This window comes from Parasteatoda tepidariorum, chromosome 5 (genome assembly GCF_043381705.1).
Source record: "Parasteatoda tepidariorum isolate YZ-2023 chromosome 5, CAS_Ptep_4.0, whole genome shotgun sequence".
NCBI classification, from domain to species: domain Eukaryota; kingdom Metazoa; phylum Arthropoda; class Arachnida; order Araneae; family Theridiidae; genus Parasteatoda; species Parasteatoda tepidariorum.
The window spans coordinates 46,152,246-46,174,717 of NC_092208.1; the positions used below are offsets into that span (position 1 = coordinate 46,152,246).

Below are 22,472 nucleotides of genomic sequence, written 5' to 3' on the forward strand. Positions count from 1 at the left end.
AAAAAGAATATCTTGAATTAAACTATGTCTGCCTCGGATAAGGAAATAGAGATAAATAGAATTTTCGAGTAATATTTTTTGAAAGGCTATTAAAATTTGTAAAAATGCATTTTAAATTAAAATTAATGAAGTATAGAACTCTCTTTTGAGAAGCAAATTCTCAGCCGAAAGAATACCTAATTAAATAACACAATTCTAATTATACTTAGCCTCAAATCAAAACCTTGACCTACTAGCCTAATATAGTTATTTGCAGGGCTCGAAAAAACTTAGAAATTTTACCCGTCCCCGAGGACGGCTTGTCCAACAATATACCCGTCCTCCTTTGAAACTAACCAGTCGCTTCTAAATAAATAAAAAAATTTAATTTTCTCTTATTTATTACAAACATTTATATAAATTGCACAATGAATTCGTAGTTACTAGGATTACATTACACAGTAATAAAAGAAATACCAGGTTATTAATATTAACCCAGTATTTCTCTTATGTAATAATTTATTTTTATTATGAAATAATTTAAATGACCAATGGTCAAGTTATCTGGAATGTCAATTTATCCTAGGGTACTGCGTTTTTTTAATGAAATAAATATGACGTTTGCAGTTCCACAATCAAGCCAAATGAATTACAGAGGTTTCTGCACAAAAATTTGAAAGGGGTTTTCCATTTAGGTAGATGTTCATCATTGCGTTTAACGCTTCTTGTTTAAGACCAGTACGTAAAGTGTGTTTTTTTCTTCTTTTTTATAATAAGTTCATAGTTGAAAAAGCCCTTTCAACCGCTGCAGAACTCAAAGACAGAGATCATCAATTCCACCATGCGCAGTATGTTGAAGTATCGTGGGTCATTTCGCTGCATTAGGTCTTTATAAATAGCTTGGGCTCGGAGGGCTGAAGTTTTCTGGTGTTTAGCGATGTTATGTATCTTAAATTTTAATGACACCCATTCATGAGAGAAATTTTCTTTATCTACTCCTTCAAAAAAGATTGTAAGATAACAAAAATTGAAAATGTATCACTAACATTAACGGGAAAATGGCCGTCCGCGCGGACGTCGGTTTCGAGAAGTTCGTTGTCCGCTGGGAATTTTTGACCGCCTAGGACGGGGGGACGGGCGGTTTTTCGAGCCCTGGTTATTTGAGTCAGTTTATAACGATAAGCCTGAAATTGAATTTATATTTTAATGGAAGTTAACGTAGAAAATAGCTCAGATTGAAAAGTACAAATGCTTCAATTGTTTTGTAATGTTAATGATATTGAAATGTTTTACTATTTTTTTTACAGCTCTCTATGGCATACTTTTTAGATCTGATGAAGAAGCAGCGTTTTCCAACTACAGATTATGGGAATCATTAGGATTCGCTATAGCATTTTTATGTAGCAGTTTACTCTGTGTGACACCTAAAATATATATTGTTGTTATTATTCTTGTGATTGGAATGATGGGATACATAACAGTTGAAATTTTGGTATATTTTGAACGAAAAAACTCCTCTTAATTATATTAATATTATGATGAAAAATGAATGGCCAACGATTTGGAGAATAATTTAAAAAAAAAAAAAAGATAAGAAGGAGATGGAAGTTAACAGTTTTCAGCATTCTGCTTAAGGAATTAGTTTTATTCTCACCCAAAATTGGTAACAAAGCCACTAAGTTCGTCTTCAGATGGCGCTAAAAGCTGAAAAAATAATGAAATAATTTCTGCTGCATGCCAAACCGGTCAGTTGAAATATTTGCTCGGGCGTCTCTTTAGACTTTACCATGTTGTTTAAAAACTTTGCTTATCATTTTATAGTGGTCTGCGCCATCTGTTGGGGATCTTTATAACTATTTCCTTAACTGAATTCATTGTACCCTTAGCAAATCGCAGCAAACTGAACATTTTTTGAAATTTTTTTTCGTTTTTTCTATTGTTCTTTAAAATCACTGGTTATTTGTGGGACATTCAGTAACGAGTAACAATTTAGTTAATGCAAATGAAATCAGATTAATTAAGTAAATGAACTGAAATTTCAAACTGTATCATTATGGATTTTACGGATAAATGTAGCATTTTTTTTACAGTGTAGATCTTAAGTAAAATTTTTTAATTTGTATCTGAAACCAATAGTAGCAATTTTGTAGCAAAACTATAATTATTTATATCCAATAAAACTGTTCTATGTAGAAACACTTAGAAATCACGCTACTTTTGCCGTTTTTTTCTGGAAATAAAAGAGCAATGATAAATTAAATAAATCAAAATACGATTTTATTCTGTCTCAACAATTGTTGTTTTTCAAGTCTCCGAGTTAATCCTGCCCAATTTTATTCTAACAAGCCATTTTGAATAAATTGCGACAATATTCTTCTGAAGAAATGGAAATTATATCCGCATTAATACGATCACGAATATCAAATAAATTTGTCTGTCTCCAAAATAATGGGTTGAAGTAGTCGACAAATCGGAAAATTATAGCAGTGCTGCTTTTTGTTGCTTAACAAGTAAGATTCCTGCTTTCTTTTATATTTTTCGTTAAATTTTGTTAAATAATTTGAAACGAAATAAATTTACAGATCCAGTAAGACACGCAAATGTATAAAAAAAAACTGCTTTACTGATGGCTTATAATTTCATTAAAAAATGATTACTTTAAAAGTTTTTGAAAGAAAAATGTTTATCGGCACCATTTTTTTCTGAAACTTTTAAAATATTTTAAAAATCTTCTAGAAATCATCTCATCATAATTGATATTTTAAATAAAGTGATGCAATATTCGTAAATAACAGCAAAATAATCGCTTTTTTATCATGCAGAATAATATAGATACATAATATTTAATGATACTTAATACTTGGTATCGCGCGGGGGAGAAGTGGTTAAAAAATTGTGGAAAGAAAAAAATTAAAGAGCTAAGGAAAAAAAAAGAATTTTCTATTCACTTTGATGAAAGATGAGTGACAATTTTCACTTTTGAATTCCGACACAAGATATGAATAGCTGTAGGATTCGAAAATTTGGATTATTCTTTATACTTATGCAAATATTTTCTGAATTAGCAAAAAAAAAAAAAAAACATTAAATTTCTGAAATTAAGAAAGTAGTCAACAGTTATTTAAGCTAAAGAGAATTTAAAAATATTCAAGTCATTTTCTTTAATTGCCTGGAATCTAATTCAAAAAATATTTAAAAGAAAATATTAAAAAGAAAACATAAAAATTTCAAAAGATTCCGATTTCCTTTACTTGGTTTCAGGCTCTTTTAGGATAACCAAAGTATTATTATATAAAATTCCAACTGCAGTTATATAAATTTTTAATAACATACAATTATTTGTGGATAATTTTTATTAATCTTACATACGCAAAATTTACTATACACGTTTTAAATTAAGTATAATTATTAGAGTCTCTATTAGAGTAACTACGTTGTGCACGGAGATAGATTTGAATTAATGCTGATTGTGGTGTAGATTACCTCAGTAAATTCTGAGACTAAGATAAATCATACTTATAATCTATTAGATTGATGTATAAGACTAATGTATAAGAATTACGTATAATGTATAAGATTAATGTGCAATGTATAAGACTAATGTATAATGTATAAGACTAATGTGTAATACTATCTAATTAAATTTCTAAATGGTATTTGTACACTGAGCAAAAAAAAGGAAAAAAAATAGTGCGTGGAGTCCCTCCGCGCGGAAGAAGTTAAACTTCGCAACCTGCGACGTTAATTGTAGAAGAATCAGCAGTCGTAGAAGGATCACTAGTTCTATTCAACGACTCTTTTTCCTGCTCCGCTCGCTTCCGTGCTCTGTAATCACGGTAATATTGTGCATTTTTCCCTCGTGGACCTCTTGAACCAGTGGAAGTGCTTGTGGTTGCCTCATCGTCTCGCCCTGGAAAATGTATTTGTATTAATAATGTATGTGAATGCGTCATAATGTAATTTCAGAAGAGAAAACCTAACAATCAATTGATATTCACAAGAGACGTACCTTGACATAACCTTAAATCCGTCGCATTGTCCGTGGGATTGTTTTCACTCATTTTTTACAATTGTTATCCACTAAATTTGAAAATAAAAAGTACTTCCCTATTAAATGATATATGCATCGAAACAAACTAAAAAAATATTTATAGAAAAACAATACTTTTATAACTTTTATTATTTTAATGCTAGTGAGAACTAAAACAATATGGAAATGTATGAGGGAAAACTGGATCCTACTACGTGATTTCCCGGTCAATAAAAATGTAGCGTTAAACGTTTAACACAACCTTGTTGGAAGTCGCATAAGAAGTATAACTTCAAAAAAAGAGATTTTCTACATAACTTATGATTTAATGATCGGTTATCTTCACGTACTAGAACTCAATATTTATGGTTGACTGGGGTGACCTCAAGATGTTAGAAGTTACAAAATCGGATTCGAATCGGATTCGACGGATTTGAATTCCTGACCCTCAAAACATGGGGGTCAATCGCAATCTGGGATATATGGTCCACAATAGTTTGGTGAGGAGAACGGTTGAAAATTTGAACCCCTTAATGTTAATAACATTTTTTGCGTAATTCGTATCTCGAGAGCTTTTTAAGTATATCGAAAATTTTTACACACAATTACAAAATTCGTAATTCAAGTATAATTTCAAGGAAAAAGTAATTTTTACTAATCATTTATTGTTTTGCGTTATTTCACTTAATAATTTGTAAGATATAAACATTTTTACATCATTTTGAAGAATGCTATAGATAGGTATAGATAAACATAATAGGACGAAATCGGCCGAATAGTTCAAGAGAAATCGAATTTTTGAAAAAAGAATTTTTTAAATTCGATTTCTTATTATTTTATTCGAACATTTTCGTACAAATTTTATATTTTATTTGAATTATATTTTTTAAATGATGTAAAAAATTTGTACACCTTACAGTTCAAATATTTTTCAGTCAATTATACATAAAATAATAAATAGATATAAATTTTTATTTAGGGAATTATTTTTGGGTAAATACATTTTTTATTTGTGTGCGCAAGTTTTTCGATTTGTTTGCTCTCCATATTTCGAGGGTTAGAAATCCAATTTCGTCGAATAAAAGGAGTTTTTATTCGAAGAAAGTTTTTGTGCTTGATTTCGTAGCTTAAAATATCATCTGCACCAATTAATTAGCTATCAATTTAAAGGTCACACCTTCAAACAATAAAAATTGAGACCTAAAACGAGAAGATTCGATCCTTAGATCAAAAGTTATTCAGGGTGTTCCATTTTTTTAGCGCGTTGCACATGATACTAAATGATTATACATTACGTTTAAAAAAAAGGAAATTTTTAACAATCTCAATTGTTAAAAACATATATAAACTTTTTAAACGATAAATGACATTTCTTTTTTTTAAAAAAATACATTTAAAATGATATGAAATGAAGATTTTAATAGTTCACTTTGGAAAAATAAATAATTCTAAAAATATTTATTCAAATTTATTAACTGTTCAACATAAATATTTAAACATTATTTCTTTTTAAATTATATAATGTTCAAAAATAAATTCAAATGGAGTTTTAGATTATTTTGTTCATAAATATGAATATATATATTTTTTAATTATTAAACTTAATTGCTTTGCTGTACTTCATTTAACATCATTCATAATGAAAAAGAATATTACAGATTTCTCGCATCATCTCATTTAATGAATTCATACTACAACTCATTGATTTAATATAATGGCTTTCGTGTAAATGACTTTAAATGAATCATAAATGTCTGTGCTCATTTTACTTTCATATTGTGTAAAAGATTTTAAATGAATCGTTAAAAGTCTGAGATCATTTTACATGCATTGTTCAGTTTTATACTGATTTGTAAATATAGTGACTTGCAGTATGTGATATATATATATTTCCATGTTATCTATACTTTATACGCTGTTTTTATATCTTTACATTTTTATATTTATGCCAACATTATATCATCTGTTATATCATTTTATATTTGAATCTGAACAATTCACATTTTTCAAGACTTGTCTCATTCCTCCAATTTAAAAATGTGTGGTATGTATTGTTCGCAAAATAAAAAACAGAATGACTTTTAATCCAATAATTAGATCTTCACGTTCTAGGTCTTCTCAATCTCAATGGTTCAAGGAGGTGAACTCAAATATGCTAATTAATTAATGCTGTTAGAGGTTGTGAAAAATGGTGCGAGAAATGTAATATGGTGAACAAGAAGTGCCGGTTTATTAAATTGTCAAAATATTAGATGACGTATTTGTAGATATTTAAATTAGATAAGTGCTAATACATTACGCCAAAGAAAAAATATGAAAACCATAACTCAGATAACTTAAATTGATTGGTTTGGAAATATTAGTTTGTGGTGATGAAAAGTTAGAAGGTAAAAATTTATATTTTGAGTATGTAGCATCAAATAGTTTCACGTTCTGAAATGACTTTGATTGGAAATTTTAAAAGAAAAGTTGAAATAAGAAAAATTGCATTAGAAACAAAACAGTTTATGGAAAAAGACACTTAAAAAGAAAATTAAATGATCTTAGAAACTTTATAAAAGGATAAGGGCTAAAAAATTTAGAAAGTGATCAAATAAATTTCGAAACTTTAAAAGATGATTGAATTATTGATGTTTAGTCACAAAATAATTTAGAAACTGCATTCCAGTCTCAAACTGCTACCTATTGAGCAATATAGAACGATCAAAAGATAGCAAAACGAAAAGCAGTAAAAATATTAAAATGATTAAGATTATCGGTGTTAATTAAGATTAAGATAATTAAGATTTTTATTGTATAATCATCGTTGAACAACCGACCCAATTTTATGGGCATACGACAACTAATGTTGAACTCCGTAGTCTTGTAATTTTGAACCCAATCCAGAAGACAAGGGAACTCCTGGATCGAGTATTGGGAGAAATTTGCCTTCATGGAGGACTTTTTGATGAAGCTAACCCGCATTTGCGTTACATGGAGAGAAAGACAACGAGAACCTCCCGCGGTTAGTCTGATGGCAAGGGGATTCTAACCCATGATCCGTCTACCACTGAGGATATTTCACGTCAGCACAGTGGACTGGGATTCGAACCCGGTTCGCCTCATTGAAGGGCGAACGCTCTATCCCTTGAGCCATTGCGGCTCAGATTATTAAGATAATTAAGATTATCGGTATTTTCTGATAAATAGAAGAGTGATTATCCTTGATGACGCCCGGTGACTGAGTGGTAGCCCTTCGCGCTCTTGTGCCACAGGTCCCGGGTTCTATCTTCAGGCCGGCCAAAGTTGACTCAGATTTTCATCCTTTCAGTGGGTCGATAAAATAAGTACCAAACATGCTTAGGGACTAAACACTAGGGGGGGCGGAGGGATTCCACGTGGGGTTGACTATCCAACCGGATCATCTGCCCCTGCATCTCAGAGTCCAATGTCAAGGAAACTGAGATGGGCACAGTAGGCCTTGGCCCTCCAAGGACTGCCGCGCCACTGAGTTTAGTTTAGTTTTAGTTTATCTTTAATTGCCAGGGAATTCAGAAAAAAAGTATATAAGTCAAAAGTGCCAATAATTCTTAAAAAAGGTGAAGTTGCAAGCTTAAATAAAAATTGCCAAAAGCTTTTAATGTGTTATATACCATAACGATATGAATGATTTTGACGGAATACCACGAGAAAAATAAGTTTCTGTTATTGAATAAATAGGTGAGTCTATAAGATACAGAGGAAAAGAACTTATGGTTTAAAAAGTTTAAATCATTTTTTAATCAAATAACTAAACATTATTGCTAAAAATGTTTGTTATTTACAATATTTCAAGTTAATTATTATTATTTCTTTAAGTTTGTGTAACTCTACTTTCAACCTAACTTTTCAGAATATGTGATAAATCCATATTAACAGAAAGTTATATATATCGAGATAAATGATTACACTAGTTTAAAACGAGAAAACATTATTTGAATGTTGGACAAGATTTTAGTAATTATGATTAATTTATTATTTAATTAATATATTTTAATTAATTAATTTTATTATTGAATTTATTTAATTATTAAATTTACTTCTTATTTGTTTAATTGTTAAATTTATTTTTAATTTATTTAATTATTAAATTCATTTTTTAATTTACTTATTTATTAAATTTATTCTTTTATTTCTACAATATAAATGATAATACCTGTACAAATAAGATTTCAGTGATTGTAATCGATAATACGATTTATTTTAGGATACAATATTTGATTATAATTTCTCAAGGAAAGTAATAAAACGAATAGGAAGTTTATGGTCAATAGATGTGATCAAGGTAGAATGAAAGAGAGTGAGATTAAAAAAAGTACGAATTTAATGTTGGTAAAAAGGCTATAAAGTTAATCTGAAGTAAGATGAATTCAGGATGAATTGAGAAACGCATAAAGGAGTTGCTATCATCCAGTTTTTAAATTTCTAGATGTTTTTGATGAATTATTTTTTTAATGAATGATTTTTTTTAGAGATAATGAATATTTTTAGAGATAATGATTTATTTTAAATGAATGATTTCTTTAAAGACAAATTAATATTTAAGTAATTATGATAAAACATATTATTATGATATTCAAGAAATTGTTATGATAATTCCTTTATTTATCATAATAAATTTTTGACCAGTTATGAGACCTAATTTCAGAAAGTACCTAACACGTGCTATTTTTTTCTAATAGAGAGTGGATGCTGTTTTGAAATTCGTCTTTCTAATTCAGTTTTCTAATTTTCCTTATTTTTATTAAATTTATTATTATATTTTTTCCAAGTTTTTAATTGAATAAACTGTTTTACAATTATTTCAAATCTATTCAAGAGATTAGAAAGTGTTCTAAGACCACAAATATCGATCCAAATAATCAGTTTTAATAACTGTAGACATGCACTTTTTAAAAATAGCTTTTAAAATCACTTCTACTCAAAGAAATCCACTATTTTTAAGCATTCAGGAGAGTTTTCATAACCTTATGGAAAATAATGAACTATTTCAAATAATCTTAAAAACAAAATACAGTCAAACCCCGTTATAATGAACCTTCAAAGGACCGAAATTTCAGTTGACTGTAACCGGGAGTTCACTATATCCGTAGGGGAGAGTGGGGTCAATTGTAACAGGGTACGATTGTAACAGAGCAAAAATTTCGAGTGTCGGGTTCTAGATTTGGTTCCTAGGTGGCGCACAAGGTGTATTTAATAAATCTACATGTACACCCCTGCTGGCAACCATTTTTATGTACTTTTGAAAGAGTTACATCACAAAAGATATTTTCACGCCACGCAAGTACTTTTTTTGGTATTAGAATATTATATTGTAACAAAGTAATTTTGTTTAAACAAATAAAAATTAGTAACCGAATATGTAAGTGGACACTTTAATTAACATTTCAATAAAAAAAAAATTAGTTTTGCTAATTAACTAGCATTGTTTTTAACAAATGAAGCTGAAATGGCGTCTTGGGGACAATTGTAACAATAAGTAAAGGGACGATTGTAACAGCTGAAAATAAATAATCTTATGTTTACAAACCATTACTTAACTCTTTAAGAACCACCAATAGTTTCCTATATCATTTATATTATGTTGCATGTGCATTATTTTATTTGTCACCTTTCACAGCATAAATTAAAATTTTTAACCCCTTAAAGTTAAAAGTTTAACCCTTTAGGTCTCTGCTCATTATTATTTTTACTCCTAAAATATCACTACTATTTTGATCAATAAAAAAATATATCACAACTATGATAATATGTATAATTAACTATGTTTTAGTTGAATTTATGAACTGTTACAATTGACCCCGTAAGTGGGGACAATTGTAACAACTGCACGACTGTCAAAAATTTTTAATAACTAATATAATAATATTTAAAATCAGGTATTTTTTTTTTCTAGTAGAGGATAGCCTACTTTACTCGTCTGTCAATTAATACTAATAATATATTGGATTTTTCGTTAGTTAAAAATAGTTAAGTAAAAATTGTTACAATTGACCCCACTCTCCCCTACTGCAAACAATTTTAACTAATTTTCCGAACTGCTCCTTTTTATTACATATTATTAAAATAAATGACCAGTAAAAATACAAAAATGATGAAACAATATGTAGTAACAAAAAATGCGTTAACTTATATTTTTTATTACTCTTTGTTTTGCGTACAAAAGAATTAGGGATGGCCTTTATTTAGGGATGGGAAACTGAGATAGAAGAAGCAAACAGAAAAAATGCTTATGGCTACATTCTACTCAACTTTTTTTCTCCAATGCCCACCTGGGGAATTACTTACGTCATACAGGCAGATTTGTCTGAAGTGCAGTTTTGTCGGACACTCTTTCAGGGTCACCATACTAGGTGGGCCAACGTTGCTCCCACAGTAAGGACAGGTAATACAGAGAAGGAAAGAACACTCATGCCTTGCCCGGGATTCGAACCTAAACCTTTCTGATGCAAGGGTAGTTCCCTAACCCCTACACAGGTCGGTCGGCCATTCCACTCAATAGATGGTTTTAAAAATCGGTATATGTGTTTTATGAAGAAATTTCAAAATTACCAAGAAACGAAGGAAAAAATCAGTCGAAGGCAGAAAAAAAGTTCATAATATCCGATTTCCTCTCTTCTTTTGGTTCACTATATCCGGGAGTTCACTATAAACCATGTTCACTATAGCGGGGTTTGACTGTAATTAAATATTCGAAAACCTTGCCTCTTTCCTTCGTGAAAGTATGTTTCTGATTTCAATAATCACGCTCGCTTTTAAATAACTGTGTGTGTAACAAGAAGGACATATGAAACTCGTTTTTAGGAAGAATATGGAATTAGTAAATGTAGAAAATGTATATAGAATTGTCTTCTTTTTGGATTTATATTTTTAAAGGCTTCAAATTTCAGTAAATAACAAAATTTCTAATTTGTCTCATTATTTCAGATAATAGGTTAACAATCAAAAAGGCCGTAGATGTAATATTTCAGAAATTTCATATTTTGTTTCTGGTTGAAAGCTTACCCTTCTTCACTAGAAAGATAAGACAATATTATGGGGTACAATAAAGGATAATTAAATGTAGCATAAATCAAAGTAATTAAGATGCCGAATGTTTCGTAATCACCACCCTAAATGTGCTTTTAAATCTGTGCAAAGAATGAACACAATATTCAAATTTGGACTTTTTAAGTAAGAGTTATCAAAGAAGGGGGAAGAGGAAGTAAATAACGGAGAAGTAGTAGTGATAGAAGGAATAGAAGTGGAAGATGAAGATTAAAAGAAGAAGTAAAAGAAGTAGAAAGACAAGTAGTAGAAGGACATATATAGAGAGAAGAAGATTTGGAAGGATAAGTAGAAGAAGAAATAGAATTAATAGAAAAAGAGGAAGAAGCAGAATAATAAGTCTTACACGGCAAAAAACAGATATCAATATATAAATACGCGAAAAAACAGATATCATTATATATAATTACGCAGCAAAAAACAGAACAATATTTAAATATTTCTTAATGAACCATTAAAAAAAAGGAGTAAATAAGTGATTTGCAGGTAAACACCATTGTCACTTTTCTTAATTTTACGTTGAGGACGACCAAAGATATTGGGATTTTATTTCTTTATTAACGACGATATCATGTGACGTTTCTCTCCAATGAGAATCCACTAAACAGTAAGATAAATTCTTTTTTATGATATGTAAAGAGAGATTAAATTTTTGAACGAACTACCGACATAGTTTAATTGGGACTCTAGTTCGGACGGTAATATACTTAAAAAAATATAAAAATCCATAAGAATGTATATAAGAATTTATATAAGCTCTCTTTTATCATTTTTGATAAAAACAAATAAAAAATGTATGTCTTTTTACAGATGTGGTTTCTGATAAAAAGTTTTATAGCTACTTGTCTTTCAAATGCAATAAATGATATTTTATCAACAGACAAAAAAAAGATTTGACGGCGTCAGAGAAAAAAAATTCTACATTGATTAGCGCAAAAAAAGAATAATAATAAAAATAAAGAGACAAATAATACATCTTCACTTAAAAGATTGAATTAAAGATCAATTTCAGATAAAATCATTAACGAAAGTCAGGTGTAATGATTACATTAGTTTAGATTGCAAAAACATTATTTGAATGTTAGATAATAAAATAATAATAGTACCTGTACAAAAGATTTCTGATTAGATTATAATCCATTATTATTAGATCGAATAATATTATTAATATTATAATTAGATCCCTTACTATTAGACTCTGATTCAGATTATAATCCATTTATAAATTAATTAATTTTTAATTTATTTGATTATTACATTTACTTTTAATTTATTTAATTAAATACATTCTTTTATTTTTAAAATATAAATGATAATACCTGTACGTAATATTTCAGTGATTGTAATAAATTTATTTTAAAATTAATATGGTACATTTTAGGATTCAATAATTGATTAATTTTTCAAGGTACATTATATTTTCGTAATAAAAATGATAATACTTCTACAAATTATTCAATCATAGTAATAGACTTATTTTTTTTTAATTTTACAGTATAAATGACAGTCACTTTGCATAAGATTTCAATAACTGTAATCAATTTTTTTTAAAGTACAATCTATTTTTGTAATAAAAATATTTATACCGATACATATGATTCAATAATAGTGATTGACTTAATTTTTAATGTATTTTTACGGTAAAAATGATAATAGTAATCGATAAGAATTTAGTAATAGTAATCGATTTTGTTAATTGTCAAGCTGCTTCATTACAATAATAAACATAATATACAAGAATAATAATAATAAATATTTTGTTAGATTTTATGGGCAAATTCTTATCTCTTATGAAAAAATGACTTTTGGAAATAATTAAAATGCAGTATTTTAAATTATATGGACATTTCATGATTTTTTTTAGAAAAGAACTTAATGAATACTATTTTGAAAAAATTTATTATTTTATTTATTAATTCCAATTAAGTATATCTTTTAACAATCTGTTCATATTCAAAGACCTGCATTGATGCAGAAAGTGCAAATATTAAAATGTGGTATTATTTTCTGGGTGAAAATAGTTAGTATCTATTCTTTATTAACTACAAATTTAGGCTTAAAAATTAACAGCTTTATCTCTAAATCAAGACATATGTTTGAAAATTGTGATTTGAAAATTGTGTTAAAGAAACGTGATGTTGGAGACAGAAAAGTTTCATTTTGCTGCATTTTACTTAGGAAACTATTATTTATTCTCGACTAGTTTCAAATTAGGTATAAATTTTGTCAACATATAGCTGAGAAAAACTATAACTATAAAACAAAGTTTTCGAAATAATAACCATTTGCATAAATAACGAAGCGAGGTTAGTAGAAAAATAAAAACAAATATTTCAATTGAAATAGTCTACCACGGAGCATTATATATTAGTTTAATTTAGTAGTGCCATCTGTTGATGGATTTTTTAACTAGCTTCGAAATTTGCTGAGAATGAATTTTCTGTTTTTTTTAAGCAGAACGTAGAGAAAACCGTATATTTATATATACCTCCGAATTTCTTTTGATTTTTAAAATCAGCCATCTTTTCTGAGTTACGTAGTATCATTTATCATTTTGTCCTAATTAAATAAATTCTTAAGAGGTATGATGCTAACTATTAAAATTATGCCATTTTTTTTTGTTTTTAGAAAAAAAGGAGATAGTTGATTGTTAACGGACCAGTAACTCTAAGCATTAGTATAACAGTTATTTAACAAACTCCAGTTTCTTTATAATCTTACTTATCTTTGAAAAACAATTGAAGTTAATCATGATGAAAACAAATAAAGTTAATCATAATATTCAAATATTTATCATATTATTCGAATATCATTCAATATCAACAATAATACTACATTAAGAATTGTTAAAAATTATCTTTGCCTTAGATTATTTAAGTATTATTAATTATTACATGTACTATTAGGGTAAATAACAATAAAATACAAAAATACTATAAAAGGTGATAAGACAATTCAGGCGATAACAGCTAGATAAGCAAGAATGTCATCAAAAATATCAACTTCAAACATAATAATTGAGACAAGAATTGATGCCACTATTAGTCATTTTTCGTTCTAAAATGTTTTGTTTATGTAATTGGAATTGTGTCGAAATTTGTGAACTCACTTTCGATGAGTTTTTCCTTGTTAAATTTTGCAAAGAATAGGTTAATTACACCTTGATGTGAGGATATACCGTAAGTTATTTTTATGCAACATTTTTTGTACAGTTAAATCTATTTCATAGATCCTAAAATAAATAAAAAAAAAGTAAATTCTGTGAGTTGTCCTATTCTAGTCACATTCATCTTTGTTAAACTTTACATTCAATTAAAATGGTTTCATGTGAACTGGTTAATCTGTTATACGTAAATTGCGTATAACAAATTACCTTCCACATTCCGCTCCTCTTCGGCTACTAGAAGTAATGCTCCTGTGAGTTGTCCTATTCTAGTCACATTTATCATGGCTAAACTTTACATTCAATTAAAATGGTTTCATGTGAACTGGTTAATCTGTTATACATAAACTAAGTATAATAAATTACCTTTCTCTTACCTTAATTTAGAAACCGGGAGGATTTTGGCACTATCACACGCGTACACTTTTCACTTGAATAACCATAGAATTTCTGCCTTTAATTTTGTTAAATATTGAGGGGGGAAATTAACTTCATTTTGCTTCATTTCTAAGAAAAAAATGCTCCACTGTGAATTGATTGAAATACAAGGTTCCTAGTAAATAATCGGATTCAGACAACACTGATAGAAATCAGTAAGCGGGTTGGTGATCACTTTGATCAGCATGCAAAGGTGCAGAGGATGCACGGTATTGGTCCTCGTTAAACTGTTCAACAGTAAACTGTTCAAGGCTACCAAAGGGAGGAGTCATTCATTGCAGAGGATCAAAATTGTCATGGCTCATCCTCTGGAACGTTTCCCAGACTACCGCCAATACTTCATTATACAGCTCTAGTGCGACATAAATAGAGCACTGCTACTACTTAGAAAAAAGTGTCATCAATAGCCCATTATTATGTATATTCAGTACTACGTTACAACTTAACTAAGAAAAGAAGTCGCATTTTTTAAATCCATCTATAGATGATGATTGTTGCGATTCACATACAAAATTCAATCTGTATATACAAAAATCTTCAACTTTTTTGGGAAAAGTAATTTTTTCTTACTTCAAATATTTTTTCTTAACGTGAAATGTGCTGTCTCGGAATTCATCTAAGTCCAAAAAGGTGCTTCAAGAAAGTTGAGTAAAATGAAGAATAGAACAAAGAATTGAAGTAAAATAATTTAATTACGCCTCTCAATACATTTTAGCTAAAATGAAAATGTAGAGCTGCTTTGCAATCAATCAAAACACAAATGTCATATGTCTTCATTGAGTAATTCAGAAAGTGGTAAAGAATTTTGTGCTTTACCATACGTAAGCACAAAATTTGTATTGCATCCTGTATTGTACTTGATATGTTTTTCTTTATTATTTTAGGTGAAAAATGAAGGACAAATATTCAGTGAAGTCTTACCAAAATGATATACCAACCAATGGGGCAAAATTTCACGAAGATTCAAAGCTCAAGGTCGATATTGCTCAACCACCCATGTCGAAACTTCGCATACTGAAAAATCTTCTAGTATTGTGCTTAGGCTTCCTCTTCCTTTTCACTGCGTACCAAGGAACAGCAAATCTGCAAAGCACTCTGAACACAGAAGACAATGTCGGCGTCTTATCACAAAGTGTCGTTTACGCATCTATGATAGTAGCATCTTTATTTCTACCCAAGCTCATCATCCGAAAATTCGGTTGTAAGACTACCTTAGTAATGAGTGCTTTTTTGTACTCACCGTACATTGGCGCAAACTTTTACCCAAACATGTCTACATTTGTACCAGCATCCATTATCTTAGGTATAGCAGGTACTATGTTATGGTCAGCACAATGCACATATGTGAACGAGATAAGTGGTCTGTACGCACATCAAAGTTCCGATTCAGACGATGTGGTGACGGCTAGATTTTTTGGTATCTTTTTCTTAGTGTTTCAAAGTACTCAGGTATGGAGTAATTTAGTGTCGTTTTTCGTTCTGAGACCAACAGAAGATGGTAGAAATGAAACTTTTGTCTTAATTAACAATTACAATGAGTCTTTTCAATGTGGTATTAACTTTTGTTTCGAAGCGAATGAGAATTTGAAAGTACCCAGTGAAGGAAAGAGGAATAATTTAGTTGGTATTTACTTGCTGTGCGTCGGTGCGGCTGTCCTAGTGATGGCATTTTTCTTAGATACAGTGCAACGGAAAAATGTTGATGATTTGGAAAGTGTGACTTCCAGAATTCTTGCCACACTAAAGCATCTGAAAAATCTGAAACAGCTATTGTTGCTGCCTTTAACTGTTTTTAGTGGAGTGGAACAAGGTTTTATTCTTGCAGATTTCACAAAGGTATGATTTCTAACTCTTATTTGAATAGTAGGAAAACTTCACTTTTGTCCAGTTGCAGATGGAACTTATGTAGGTGGTTCCAAAATCCGACAGACAAATTCAGAGTGATGGTGAAATATATTAACATTGTGAAAACCGTGAGAAACCCATTCAAATTTGAAAACTAGATTGTCTTAGCATAGAAAACATGAAAAGTTTATCGGGTATCTTCGAGCGCGAAGCGTTTGATGTCGTTGTAGACTGTGCAATGACATCAGCAGAAAGAATATCTCTAGTAATAATTAATCAAATAAATATTTTTGGTAGGTTTTCGTATCAGCTGTAGTTGTTCACCTGAGAAACGAAAAATCCTGCATGGGTTTTCTGCGATTTTCACCCTCTCAACGCGATTTGCAACTCCATGTTCGAAGAGTAGTTTTCCTCTTTTTGGTTTATTTAATTATCTCTGAAATTTTTTTGGGGGTCAAATTTTGGAACATACTGTAATCAATGTCCCTATTAGAAAATGCAGAAAGCGATAAGCTCAAATTAAGATAAAATAAATGAAATGCATCTAGAAATATGCAATAAAAATCATAGTTCACACAAAAATAGAATGGCCAATCAGCTGGCAGGGCAGTCAGCGTGTCTGAAGGCGAAGCCAATGATAGTGGGTTCGAATCCCGCTCAGGGAATGGATGTTTCTTTTGTGTGTTGTTCTTTGTTGTGTGATGTATAAATGTGGCCCACCCTAGGAACATTGGTTACCTAGGTTACCCGGTGGTATCTGTGGCAGTGTGGTGTGGGTAATTATGCTCCCCTCCGTGATTTAGGTTTACAGGTGCCCACCGGGTAACGTTAAAAAGCAGCACTTCCGGCATCTTCCGAGACGAAAAACGAGATTTCAATGTCGGCCATTAAAAAAAATGGAATAACTCTTATTCATTTTAAAATAAATAGAGACTTATGTTTTATCAGTTTTGTTGCCCTCTAATTGACAGCAGTAATAAGATGATTACTATTGCCCTTTAAAAAATCCCCAAAATATCAATTTTTTCAACCTTAAATTAAAATAACTTGTTTACGCTGTCTCACTATTAAGTCGAGGTTCGAATTGCTATCGATTCGACTGTTTAAAGCAGATTTTTCCCGTAAATCAGACTTCTATGAGTCATCTTAACGAAAGCTTTGATATTTATTATAATTATTCTTCGCTATTCATTTTGTTTTTAGATTTACAATACTTCAAAATATTCCACATAATCAAAATCGGAATTTAATGTGTTTCCATGCAGTTTCAGAAATATTGCAATATTGTGTATAGAATTATCCTGTAACGTAACATTTATGCCTACTTGATTTAATTAAATATGCCTCGCGTATTAAACTTACAGCATCATTTGCTGAAGAAATAAATCCAAAACATTATTTCGGACGATATTTTTTTGTCATGCTGTAGTTTAAAAAATAAACTTAATCGATTAATTTGCACAATAGCATTAGCTGATTTCAAAAAAAGATTTTAGTCGCAGCAAAACTGAAAGAAAAACAATTAAAAATGTTTCACATTTAAGCAAAGAATTATATCATTTTTAACCAAAATTTTTTAAAGTGTATAGATATTTTATTTTTGGAAAAAATATTTCTGGTATTTAAAGGATAATTTTTGCCCTGTTTGACTTTAGCTTGTATAAAATAATATAAACGCTGGTAAATTAAATTTAAACTGTATTAATCCAATTCAGCATTTGTATTTTAAGATTAGAAAGCTTATGATCTTAAAAAAAAGTTTACACATACACGTACTTTACAAATTAAATTGAGGAAAGAAAAAGAAACACTTTGTTTCGGTAATCAGTAAAATTTATTTTGGAGACAGAAATGAGCTTTTTTTTAATTAAAGCTGTTCAATGATATCTTAAAAATGAAAAAAAAACTGCTTTTAATACAAATTTCTTCAATATTTCTCAAACGCTAAGAAACTCAACATTTAAAATATATTTACTTTGTTAATTTTACTTTCCGTATGATACACGTGGAAACCTTAATGAAAGCTAGCGCTAAGCGTCATCTAATGATAAATTGAAAAGTGCTAGAATGAAAAGCTAATTTTACCAATATAAATATAATATTACATATTTTACTTACAGTAAACAATATAACGAATCAAAGGCTATTGAATACAGTTTATTAAATGAAACTAATAAGTGAGCAAACGTTAAGGAATTTTTTGCATAATGACACAAAAGGTTTTTTGTTACTCGTAAATATCAATCGCTATTTGAACCATTTGCGTGTACTTACTTTCGCTTCATTGTCCATTTGTAACAGTTGACTCTTTTCCAAATTTATTGAAGATGCCGAATTTACTTGGAGCAGATCTAGATCAGCAGCATGAATGACGTGGAACTTCCAAATCTAAAAGTAATTGTGGTGAATAAATATAGTGAATAAATATTTTGCGGAATCATACATTGGTCATTCTGTTCCAATACCTTTTGCTATCTTTCCGGTTGTACATGATTCTACGCATATGAATTTTTTGTTCTTAGCTGGCAAAAAATACTGATCCGGGTTTTTTTGACTTCCTTATTTTGAGTCAAAATGACTTCCTCTGGGCAATCTAGTGTTATAGGGGCACTAACCAAACACCTCTGCTTAGAATCAATCGAAACTTTTTCACAAGCAAACATTGCTATATCAGCTGACAAAATATATAACGATTATGCAGCTTAAATAAGAAGTTGACTGTGAAAAAATATAAGTCCTCTGCTGGGTAGCAAACGAAATTACTTTCCGGAGAATCCAATGAATAATTCGTCAGTTTAAATTGTTCTTTTCTAGTTTATTTAGTTTTACAATTCGACTATACTTTGTGATATATTGTTAAAATTTTGATGATTGAATTGTAACGTTATCTAGTAATGATATTTATAAACATATTCTACGCAGCAACTTTTCGTTAACATTTTTTTATTACATTTTAGGCTTATGTAGCATGTGCTTGGGGAATCTATCATGTAGGATTGGTCTTCGTATTCTACGGTATTGTAGATGCAGTCGTCTCTATTACAGCTGGTCGTCTCGTAAAATACATTCCTAGAGTAATTCTGATGACAGTTGCCTTTATGGGAAACATAGGCGTCTGTGCAGCTCTACACTTGTGGCATCCTAACAGTGACCAATACATAGTATTCTTTATTTTAGCAGGTGTATGGGGACTTAGTGATGGTATATGGCAAACTATGCTGTACTGTAAGTAATATTTTTATGCGTTAATCTCTTACTGAAAGCTACTCAACAAATTTGTTTTGTTTTGTATTTTTTTAACCTGATAGTATCACAAAAATCAGTCTTTGCCTATTCCATCGCCGTTCTTTGCTCCATTTTAAAGTTGTCATTTGAAATCCTTAAGTAATATCGCCTTACATTGCTTGAATTTCATATGTTTAAACTCATTTGTTCTGACTGTAACTTTGGAATAAAATAACTACAAGGCAAATAAAATAGTTTTACGGTAATTATTATCGCAAAAATTATGGTTTATCAGATTTTTTGTTCCGTAATATGTTCCAGTAGAAAATAATTTACTGTAAAAAGTACCGAAACCCTGAGTGCCGGTACTTTTTACGGTAATTTATTACCGTTTAAATCTGCACTCTTAAAAAAATTTTACTTCAGAATAACGTTTCTAGGATATACGCACGACCTTTCAACTGTTAGAAAGCTAGACTGAATAATTCTCAAGAAAATTGGCTCCATGTTCAACCATAATATCAGCACATTGAACAATCACTCATTGCAAATTTGCTACAACCTTAATGATGTGTTAAATCGAGCCAGGTTTCCGTTCAAATTGAACCATGCCATCGTGTAATCATGTTTAAGAAATACAGCATTATGATATATAGCACCATATTCGCCATTTGACGCAAATAGAACACCGGTGGCCCTTTTTTTACGGACGTTCTAAATACAAATAAAAAAATATTTCAGTATTCTTAATTATTAAAAATAGTTTAACAGTTACGAAAAAAATCTGTTAGATAATTGTACTAAACTGCAAAAAAAAAAAAAAAAAAGAGTTTTAAATTTTTTTTTCCATTCACAATCAAAAATTTATTAATAATTGATTTTGTAAATTAAAGAAATCTAAATGATGAATAATTGTCTCACTTAGATCTAAATAACAACAAATAAGTGTAAAATGGAAAAAAGTATTGCTTGAAAGTGAGCCGCGTTTGTAATATTTTACCTTTAATGCAGAAAGAGATACTGGTGTTTCATACTGTTTTTCATAACCATAAATTAAAGTGCTAAATACAATACTTTTTATTTTGACCTAAATTAATACAAAATACAAAGTATGAAAAATGTGTTTAGTAAAAATTCTGCATCAATTTTTACGTTAATTAGGTTTAATATTCTCAGAAATTTTCAACAGAGTAAAGGATGTTACCCGTGAATACAATCTCGCAGGATAAATAGTACGTATTTCTAAAAAATGTCGAATTTTCCTATATACCTCAACATTGAGTAAATATTTGTAATTTTTTTCCAGCCTTCTATGGAGTACTTTTTCGATCAGAGGAAGAAGCTGCTTTTGCCAATTACAGATTATGGGAAGCTGCAGGGTTTTCTATTGCATTTGCTGGCAGCAGTCTATTATGCATGGCACCTAAAATTTACATCGTTCTAATCATATTGTCTATCGGATTCATAGGATACATTGTTGTAGAAATGCTCTTATTTTTCAGAGAAGAAACATCTGAGCATTTATAACAGGCAGTAAACAAACTGAATTATATTGATGCAAAAATAAATAAACATCATTTGTAAAATATCACAAATCATACCATTAACTGTTTTCATGTTGTTGATCAAAATAAATGAAACATTTCTATACAAAGCAATCGTTCCAGACTTATTTATTGTTTTTATTTTCAATCGTTTACCAAATCTCTTTCTAAATATAAACAATCTAATTTGGGAGTTTCAAAAAACTTTTTTTGTTTTGTTTCATGAATAAACAGGAAAAACAAAATTTTTTCGGCCAAAATTTTGCTCGTATCAATTCAAAAATTTTAATAGAAAATATTTTATATATTATATATTATATACTATAATATTATATATTATGCATAATATTTTATGTATTATTTATGTGTTATATAAATTTAATAAATTCAAATTCATAACTAATAACAACAACAAAAGTATTAAATAACATATTTTTTCGTATTCTATTATTTTAATTTAAAAAGTATAATAAATGTTAATTTAGAAAAGAAGTGAATGTTTTAAAGGCTTTAATTCATAAACAATTTAATTTTAATAAAAGTAACAATACTAAATTTATAATTTTTTTTATAATTTTTTATTTTAATTTAGCAGTTGTTAAAGAATTTTTATGCAAGGCGTACTGAAAAATTTTTAACTTGCTAAGTGATGAGTTAAAAAAAAGTCCATGATTTGCATGGAAATTTATGATTGACATATAGTAAAATAATTTATTACTAAAAATTGATTTGTTCATTAGAGTGTTTAATCCGTTCCATAAATTCCTTCAGAAAAAGAAAGAAAAAAAAACCTTTCTAATTATAATCTTACCTAAGTTCTACATTGGTGAAGTCTTAGATTAACAAAGCTTTGTACCCGCGAAGTGAAGTAAGTACTTGTGAAGTCATGGATCTACGAAGTTTCATACCACTAAGTTTTGACTCCCGAACCTAAATATTTTTTTTTTCTTATTAAGAACTTTTAAAAAAAATAGTTTTATATGTTTACAATAGTTTTATATATTTACAAATTAGAAATGATTTTATATATTTACAGCAAAAAAAAAAAAGGTTTGTTATACATTATGCTTTTTTTTCCTATTAAAGCCAAACGAAGTAAAAATTTCATTAGAGATTGCTTTCAAACTTTTGTAATTTATGATCGTATTTTATATATCCTGCACATTATAAATAAATTATAAAA

General features: G+C 29.2%; 2 protein-coding genes and 1 long non-coding RNA gene across 6 annotated transcripts in view; 2 read left to right on the top strand and 1 right to left on the bottom strand.

The window, feature by feature from the left end:
• Positions 1–6,094, top strand: part of LOC107447128 (protein unc-93 homolog A) — a 14,151-nt gene extending 8,057 nt beyond the window's left edge. For both annotated transcript variants that reach the window (XM_016061962.3, XM_071181404.1), the window contains exon 4: positions 1,287–6,094. In XM_016061962.3, coding sequence (XP_015917448.1) covers positions 1,287–1,501 — 215 coding nt within the window. In that variant the 3' untranslated portion in view covers positions 1,502–6,094. The remainder of the gene's footprint in view (positions 1–1,286) is intronic.
• Positions 1,628–21,399, top strand: LOC107447117 (UNC93-like protein). Of its 3 annotated transcripts, none has more exons than XM_071181401.1 (4): positions 1,628–1,724; positions 15,560–16,511; positions 19,478–19,745; positions 21,052–21,399. In XM_071181401.1, the coding sequence occupies exons 2-4, from the start codon at positions 15,567–15,569 to the stop codon at positions 21,270–21,272; spliced, it is 1,434 nt and encodes a 477-aa protein (XP_071037502.1). In that variant the 5' UTR covers positions 1,628–1,724; positions 15,560–15,566; the 3' UTR covers positions 21,273–21,399. The 3 variants fall into 3 exon arrangements, with proteins under 3 accessions (XP_071037502.1, XP_042905670.1, XP_015917434.2); XM_043049736.2 differs by lacking the exon at positions 1,628–1,724 and adding an exon at positions 2,388–2,489; XM_016061948.3 differs by lacking the exon at positions 1,628–1,724 and adding an exon at positions 14,026–14,253.
• LOC139425701 (uncharacterized) overlaps positions 18,662–22,472 on the bottom strand; it is a 33,467-nt gene continuing 29,656 nt past the window's right edge. Inside the window, exon 3 of the long non-coding RNA XR_011636857.1 lies at positions 18,662–18,908. This is a non-coding gene — a long non-coding RNA (uncharacterized lncRNA). The remainder of the gene's footprint in view (positions 18,909–22,472) is intronic.

What these genes read in the sequence shown, in the direction of transcription:
- LOC107447117 (XM_071181401.1), top strand. Translation starts at nt 15,567, where the DNA reads ATGAAGGACAAATATTCAGTGAAGTCTTACCAAAATGATATACCAACC. An exon ending in TTCTTGCAGATTTCACAAAG is followed by an intron (nt 16,512 to 19,477) that starts GTATGATTTCTA and finishes ATTACATTTTAG; the next exon opens with GCTTATGTAGCATGTGCTTG. An exon ending in ATGGCAAACTATGCTGTACT is followed by an intron (nt 19,746 to 21,051) that starts GTAAGTAATATT and finishes ATTTTTTTCCAG; the next exon opens with CCTTCTATGGAGTACTTTTT.